The sequence below is a fragment of the Phycodurus eques genome, chromosome 1 (assembly GCF_024500275.1).
Source record: "Phycodurus eques isolate BA_2022a chromosome 1, UOR_Pequ_1.1, whole genome shotgun sequence".
Taxonomy (NCBI): domain Eukaryota; kingdom Metazoa; phylum Chordata; class Actinopteri; order Syngnathiformes; family Syngnathidae; genus Phycodurus; species Phycodurus eques.
This window is the reverse complement of record NC_084525.1, coordinates 50679975-50688700: the sequence shown is the minus strand read 5'-3', so window position 1 is coordinate 50688700 and position 8726 is coordinate 50679975. Positions and strand designations below refer to the sequence as shown.

Genomic DNA, 8726 nt, shown 5'->3' with positions numbered 1-8726 from the left:
GCTTTAGTGTGTCCTTTCGAAAACCTGGACACGCACATACACATATGGCTGGCTGACAACGCATCCGTACTTACAGGGACACTGGCTTTAGGAGGAGATGAGATGGTTTCTCATTGACATGGTAGAGTGGGAATGGCTCAAATCCACCAATAAAATCAACTGAAAACAAAGAATTCAAAATCACGAATTGTGGAATGAATTAAAAAGACAAACAGAGAGGTAATAATTCTAAAACATCGAATGACATGACAGTAGAAAGAAACATATAAAGATGGCGGCAGGGTGGGAGCAAAATACAATCGTGCCTTGAGATACGAGTGACCCGATTTCAGAGTTTTTCGAGATACGATTTTCTGCTCGAACTTGCAAGGAGAAATTTGACATACAAGCGCTGTATGGTGGCAATGAACTCAACTCACGTTACAGAAAGCAGCAGCTTTTAACAAATGTATGAAAAAAAAGTTGTTTGCCGCCACTCCCACGTGACATATACTGTCAAAACAAATTACTGTAATTTCTCGTGTATAATGCGCAGCCATGTATAATACGCAAAGTTGACCTAAAAATTCTGGAAAACCCTTCTACCTATGTATAATGCATTTTTACAAAGCATGATTTTGCTTCTACCCATATGATCAAAACATGAATTTTGTTGTATTTGTATTTTGTTAGGTTATTTTCAAATAATTATTCTAAAGCTAAGCACTTGGTTTGAACACTTAATCCTTTTTTTTTTATTTACTTGCTCTTATTTTGAAATTCACAGCCCGACTTTTATTTAGTAAATTAGAAAACACACAGTTGTGCTCATATGTTTGATTACCCAGGCAGAATTTGTAAGATGGGTACAATTCCTTCAAGAAAACATGAAGGGCCAGGCGAAACACACTTAATTTTATTTTAATGAGATTCAAATTAAATGGTCAAGCATTCCAGAAAAGCATTATCATTAAACAAAACATAACCAAAAATAAATTAATGATGGTTGTTGTTCAGTCATCAGTCATATTTAAAAAAAACAACAATATTTCACAAATTCTGCCAGGGTTTATAAACTTATGAGCACAACTGTACATATATGCAGTCATACGTACCCCTGTCATATTGAAATGAAAGTGTAGGCTACACCTTTTTTATAACCACTAGGTGGCTGTGGGATTTTGGAATGAAAGTGTACAGCTTTTTCATAACCACTAGATGGCGGCATACATTTATAAAATGTGGAAGTTTTTTCCATTTGCCCCTATACCCATGTATAATGCGTACTATTGACAATTATTTTGGGGAAAAAATGCGCAATATACACGAGAAATGACGGTACACCACATAGCTTTGCCTTAGGGAAGTCAGTGAGTTTAACGCTAACAAACAATGAAAAGGCCATAGATGGGCGAATGAATAGCATCTATGTGGCAATGTTATGACCCTTTCAGCGACGGATATTTGAACACAAACATTGCACCAACATGTAGACAGACAATATTACAATAGCTTACCGAGTCACTTACAGGAGTTATGAAACGCTTCCTCGTTTGTGTCTGCATAACTGTATTATACTGCCCCCGGTGGCCAAGTCGTGCACAGCAGAATGATGACCAAACTGTTTAATTCTTTACATTCCATGTAAATCATGTCATCACGACTTGTTTTTATAAAGTACAATATTATAGAGTGTTATTTTCCTTATTAAATTTGTTTTTGTTGGTTTGTTAGCGAGGGGAGGCTGGAATGCATTAATGCCATTCTCATTCATTTCAATGGTTAAAGTTGATTTGAGAAACAATTGAAACTTACATCTTAGGGCACCACTGTACATTTTTTCAATGTGTCAAGCACAACCCCCAACACCAAAAAAAGACTTCAAACACCATAATGTTTTTTTTTTTTTTTTAAATCTGTGCAATTGTTTCGAGCCCGAGGGAGCGCGGAAACAGGTGGTAGCTGCCCGGCTGTCAAAACAGTTTCAATGTTTTTATCGCTCACACACAGAGATGACCTTCGGCCGCACAGCAAACGCTGGACCCGCTCGGTTTATTTCCTCACTTAGGAGGTCAGGCTAGAGGTGAGGTGCTGATGAGCAAGCTGCGGCGTTCTCAGGAGTGAGCGAAAAATATAAAATTGCGGCGGATAGTGCGGCTTGTGCTGAGAGACATTTTGGAGATGAAAGAAAAGCCTCTGTGATGTTGATGAGTGACGAAGGCGGCGATGGAGGGAGCAAAGTGAGGAGTCTGTGTGTGGGGGGGGGGGTCACGCCATGTGGTTTGACTGACAGGAGAGCAGAGAGATTAGGTTAAAAGCGGCGCATATAAAACAGGTTCGTGTCCAGGAGCTGGAGGCCCGTGCAAACACCATATGGAAAGAACAACAGATACTGACGACAAAGTCATTCGGGAAAGCACAATTCAAACAGCAGCTTCTGTTTCTCTGGGATTAAACGGACAGATACATCCTGCAAACGCAACACTGACGGAGGGAAAAAAACAGAAACATGACCGTCACGGAAACTACAGTCAGGCCAGATCGGGTCCATCCTGATAAGCAGAGGCAATGGTGCTCTGCTGAATACTGATAGGTCCGCAGGATGAGGCCCAGAAGCTGTTTCCTCTGCGACTCACTTTTATGTATTCATCATCACACACTCGCATCTTTCGGCTTGTTTCTGTAACTATGATGGTCTCTTTGAAGCGATCCACCCATGCTAGGATAGAACGGTGAAGACAATACAGTGACATGATGGAAATAAAGTGTTACCGCAGAAGTCGAACGCCTTTAAGAGCGTACAATTTGTGATTCCATCTGATGATGGGTTCAGGAGAATTAGCTTTTTGTGGTGGGATGTGGGATTTTTGTGTGATATTGCTGATAGAAGATCTGGTCAAAAAAAGCCCTTTACATTTGAGTAAAATAATCTAGAGTAACTTCATAATTGGGCGGCATGGTGGGCGACTGGTTAGAACATCTGCCTCACAGTTCTGAGGATCAAATCCCGGCTCCGCCTGTGTGGAGTTTGCATGTTCTCCCCGTGCCTGTGTGGGTTTTCTTCGGGTACTCCGGCTTCCTCCCACATCCCAAAAACATGCATGGTAGGTTGATTGAGGACTCTAAATTGCCCTTAGTGTGAATGTGTGTGCGAATGGTTGTTTGTTTATATGTGCCCTTCGAATGGCTGGCGACCAGTTCAGGGTGTACCCCGCCTCTCGCCCGAAGATTGCTGGGATGGCACGGCCGCGACCCTAGTGAGGATAAGCGGAACGGAAGATGAATGAATGAATGAACTTCATCATTTCTCAACATATCTCCTCCACCGTTTCGTTTCGTCTGCTACTCGGGGAACCCCTTCCGTGATTCGCTGACAAGTTTCAGATAAAAATATACACCAATAATCTCGTACAGTTCAAAATTCCCAGAGGTTCTCCAAAACGATGAGTCCAAATTACCGTGACGTTTCAAACGTCATCACTTGCCCTAAAAACCCGACTAACTGTCAATAGCGCAAGTGGAACATAATTCGTGGGAAGAGCAGTGTGGTGCGGGTTTTTTTTTTCTTTCGTGAATCTACTTCTTATGGAGGATTTTAGTGACGTTTGAAGTGCCATGAGCACTCCATGTTTTTAGAAAATTCCACAAAGATGGCTGCAACTTGTCACACTTGTACTATTGTAACTCGTTTTTCACCGAGTAGGAAGAATAATATATGCATGTGAGTACTGTTATGTCATCTTTCTGTATATGTTGCTGCGCCATTCGTGTTAGTTAAAGGTTTATACTGCTAGATTGACGCCATTTGTTAGCCAGTCTCCAGAGTTTTTGTATTTGCATTAAGCTAGCGGATGTGTTTGGTTAAATATACAACAAGTGTCATTGTTATTATTTTGTGTTCAGTTTCACAATAAACTTCAACTACCAATAAACAGCATGAAGCAAGCACGTGTTTACTCCTTTTGAAGGACGGCCACACGCTCAAGGGGTGGAAAATAGTATAGTACGTACTGTCTATGACAGCCTGGTATCGGGTGTCGTAGTATCGGAGCGTCCGATTATGAGTAGTATTGCTGCATCCCTACTAACATGAGGACCCCCTGTACTTTTTTTACTATGTGTCCGTGACCCACCCAAAACATCTCCCAGAGCCACTTTTGGGTCCCGACCCACAAGTTGACAACTGCTGCTCTAAGATTATGTGGCGCATGCTAGTAAAATATCCCCATATCGTTCTTTACATCATCAGCCTTGCAAACGTTCTTTTGAATAACATTTTACAATGAAAACCTAATCCATTTTCCTCATTCGGGTCATGGGTGAGCTGGACCCTAACCCAGCTGACTTTGTGCTAGAGGCAGGGTAAACTCTGTAGACCCCGTAAGCACAGGCAGAACACCCGACCTTAGACCTGCGAGGCGGACTCTCTCAACATGCCAGCTTGAAAACATAGTGAAAAACCTTTGGCACCCTGATGACCTGAGCACAAATGGACTCATCCCAATCCCTCCAGCGGTACAGTTCGGCTCTGAAGGATTTTCCGGGACGTGACTCAGCACACAGGGCAGCAAATATAATTAGCAGACATGCTAAAGTGAGCTTAACCCGGCGCTAGCTCGGCGGCGCAACTCTCTGACCTACTTTACAAAGAGGATTTTCCCAACCGCTCGCGCTGACGGAGTGTCTGCGAGCCACTGATAAATCCGTGTTAAGATTCACACGTAACACAAACACGGTGACAGCCTAGATTAACACACACACACACACACACGCATGTACGCACACACAGGCTTAGTACATCAGTATAGATTTGCGCCTTGAGCTACGAGTGACTGACAAGGTTTTTTTGGTTAAATGAGCCGTCGTTTTGCCGATTCTTTGACTTATGTTCAAAAAATTGACTCACTTCACAACAAGCAGCAGTTTGACAGACACTGAACATTTTAAAAAAAAAATAAAAGTTTTCAAGCCATTAAACGGCACTCCCACATCACGAAACTAAAAAAAAAAAAAAAAAAGAAGAGAGGATTATAAATTGTGTATTTAAAACAATGGCAAAACTTTGCCTTCCGCTAGCTTAATGCTAACACACAATGCCGCTACATTTGGACTTGAATTTATATTTGAATTTGAATATTTGAACAGATATTTGAACACAAATGGTGCATCAAAACATGGAGACGGACAATACTCACAGGCATATTTTTTTTGTCCTCTTCGAAAAACAACTATTATTACTACATTTAACTGACTCATAGTAGTTGTGAGTCTTCTTTGTTTGTGTTTTCATGACTGATGCAAAGACTGCTCGTGAATCGAAATTAGTGAGTTAACCGAGGTAATTGTTCTTCAAAAATTTAGTTTGTAAATTAAATTGTTCATAAACTGGGTCATTCTAAACCGAGGTTCTGCCCGATGTTGTCCCTTCATCTCTTTCATTCTTTTTGACATTCATTGGAAAATCCATATTGCATTCTGTCGCTTTAGAATACAAGTTGTGTATTGCAACGCGAGAGTATGTCCAGTTTTTCTATGAGGTCCCAGTGACCTTGACTTTTGACTCGGGGAGAGCACCCCGTTGACTCACTTGCACATCAAGATGCAGTCAATAAACTATCAATTGCACAAAAGTTATCACAATCCCCAATACCTGATGAGTCGACTATCATGCCCACTTTTGAGCCCCAAATCTATAAACAGCCATACCCTCAAAGTCATATAGAAGTTTGTAACATTGTGGAAAAAAAGTTCCTCTTATTTTGTTGCCATTGAGATGTACCGTACCTACAAATAAGACATGCCGCAAAAAGCACGTCTCCATAGTTACTGGCGGCAGGGAGGCGTAAAAAAAAATAAAAAATAAAATAAAAAATGACGAAGGAGAAGGAGGAGAAATACTGAAGCAGAACGGGAGATCAATGTGGAAAGGCGCTTTAATCTACACATCAAATGACAATGGAAACTGAGAGCATCTTTTCTGGTTGATATGTGCGAGGCAGTAAGGACGTGTGTGTATGTGTGTGTGTGCGTGCGTGCGTGTGCATGTGCGCGCACACACACACACACACACACACACACAGATTATTATAATAACAAAGGGCTTGCAGTTGGAAGTGATGTAGCTGCAATTTACTACAGTTCAGTCTGGATCACATAACAACTACATGTTAATTATATCCAGAGTATAGTCTCCATTAAGCAACCGCAGATAACAACATGTCACTTTGTGGGCGCTACAATCTTAAAGTACAGCGGCACCCATAAGCTTTGCTGATCTGATGCCTAACTCCTGCTTACATAAATGTAAAAACAAAATCAGAACTACAGAAAGGATGCACACATCTGTTTTGAGCACAACAGTTGTCATGTAAACAGGACATCTTTAGGTTTTGGTCAAGCTGACTTTAGCTGAGACGACACAGCCCTCCAGGCTTGATTAGGGACTGCATGGTACTTAAATAGTACCGTTCAAAGCACGGGGGGATCTTTTGGGTAAAATGTGAACTGCTGACAGCCCAGTGGATCTCTGGTATGAGACCACGCAGTTAGACGTTTGAGCTACACGAACATACATGACCGCACTAAAATTACAAGAGACTTGTGCTTGGCATGCCATTAGTGTGTTTAGAAATCACATCAGACATTCGGGTGTCCGACAAAAGTCACTGACGTTATTACAGCCTGGAGCCAAAGTTCCTCTAAAACTTCGAAGAAACTTTTCAACTTCTATAGAGGACTCCTACGATGAGTATCTCCCCACCTGAGAAATTCCATACAATCTCAGCTAAACTTCACAGAGGCATTCCGCCATGACAAGTAGGCCACAAAATCCTTCCTAAAGCAGTCGCACTAAAAATGAACAAGGCAAACGTGCGTGCACAGGGACAAAACTATTCGTCCTGACTTACAGCTAATCAGATATTCATGACTCTTGTTGAACCTTTGATCAAAATCTTCCTGCTCTGATTGGCTAACCCCAAAGATGGCCTTTGACCAGCTGCCAATGAGGTCACAGCAGCTGAGTCGTTCGTCACACGTGTCCCTCTCTGGGTTCTCAGTCTTCTCTTGTGACTCATTTCACCAGCCCTTGCTGCTTTTCCCCCACCACCCTCTCTTTACACAAGGGCAGTCAAGGTCAAATCAAGGACATATCTTTCATCGTGTTAAGGCACTGCACACACTTGAGCACTTGGAATGATTTACATCAAACAGAAACATGGTCATATTTTGCTCGCTGTGAGATGGACAGGTGGTATTTAAAAAAAGAAAAAGTCACCATACCGACGTTGGAGACAGCAGGACTGACAAACAAAAGTCACGAGAGAGAAAGAATACCAGAGTGCATCATGAGATGACAGCACAAGCAGGGAAGAAGAGCGTGAAAAAGGAAGACTAGACTGAAGGAGGTCTTATGACCTTTTGCTTGAGTATGAAGGGAGAAAGAGAAACCAGCAAAAATCAGGGTTTGGGAGCAGAAGGAGAAAGAAGTGAAAAGTGTTGAGTGGGTTGAGAGGTTGGACTACGTACAGCTGTCCTCCTCGTCTGTGATGGCGCTGACAACATAACAGGCGTACACAAAGCCCAGGAGCTGTGAACACATAAGCAGACAAGCGAGGTTAGACAACAGTGAGCCTTGCAACCACGTCCAACAAACGTCACAGAGCAGCAGCAACTGTACTCAATGATTTAGAATAAAGAAACGATTAATGGCTGCTTTACCTCATGTTGTTTTCATTGTGGAGAAAAAAAAAAAAAAAAAAACAACTCCCAAACATATGCCGGAAATGTGTTGTGTTCTGATGAAACCAAGGCAGAACCTTTTGGCCATCATTTCAAAAGGCACGTTTGGCGCAAACACAACTGTGCTTATCACCAAAAGAACAGCATTCCCACAGTGAAGCACAGTGGTGGCAAAATCATGCATTGGGGCTGCTTTTCTTCAGATTTAAAATGTTTTTGTACACCACACAAATTGGCTTTTGAACAGGGGTGTGTATTTTTTTATATCCACTCTATCTATCTATCTATCCATCCATCTATGCAATTGATTTGTCATAAAAAGTTAAGTTGTGTGCAGAACTTTGTGAACAGCAACAAATAGAATCACCAAACTCTCCCCGCGATTGCGGTCCTACTGAATCACATACCATCACCGCAAAGCATTGACAAACATTTACAGTTCAAGAGAATGGGAAAGGGGAATTTCTTGGAAACGGATGGAACCATCCAGTTAATGACCAGTGAGTAAAGTCTTCCATGTGGTTGAGGGGGTTTCCAGTGTGTACATACTGTACAGTAGGAGTTTGCACATGCACACGTACCAGATCTTCCCACAAGTGACTGCAGCTATTCATTTCCTATATTTTTGCACTGAGAAGAGCACTAAAAGTGGTAACGTGAAAACAAAGCATTTTAAATGCACCACTTCCCGAGCCATTGCTACAAGGCTGCAACAAGTTGGGTGAAAAATGTCCATGTTGCATTTGCACCTAAACCCTTAATCCTCTGTCCGTGTGAACCGGATCGTTCAAGTTGGTATTAAACACATTAGCACATTAGAGGCCGACACAGGAGTGGATTTCGACTCCTGCTCCCTCCAACTCCCAGAGAAATAATCCCATCCCCTCCCAATTTCGAGCGAGTGTTTACAAAAAAAATCCCACCCTCTCCCACTCCCACAGAAGATTGATCCCATTCCCTCCCAATCCCAAGCCAAATTTTTAAAGGAGAAGTACGCTTTGGTCTTC

General features: G+C 42.0%; 1 protein-coding gene across 2 annotated transcripts in view; it reads right to left on the bottom strand.

Annotated features, from left to right (window-relative positions):
- Positions 1-8726, bottom strand: part of nkain4 (sodium/potassium transporting ATPase interacting 4) — a 43307-nt gene that overhangs the window by 2831 nt on the left and 31750 nt on the right. The window contains exons 5-6 of one of the 2 annotated variants that reach the window (XM_061698272.1): positions 7507-7567; positions 75-159 (exon numbers count right to left, since the gene is read on the bottom strand). In XM_061698272.1, coding sequence (XP_061554256.1) covers positions 75-159; positions 7507-7567 — 146 coding nt within the window. The remainder of the gene's footprint in view (positions 1-74; positions 160-7506; positions 7568-8726) is intronic. The other variant, XM_061698281.1, reaches the window with a different exon arrangement.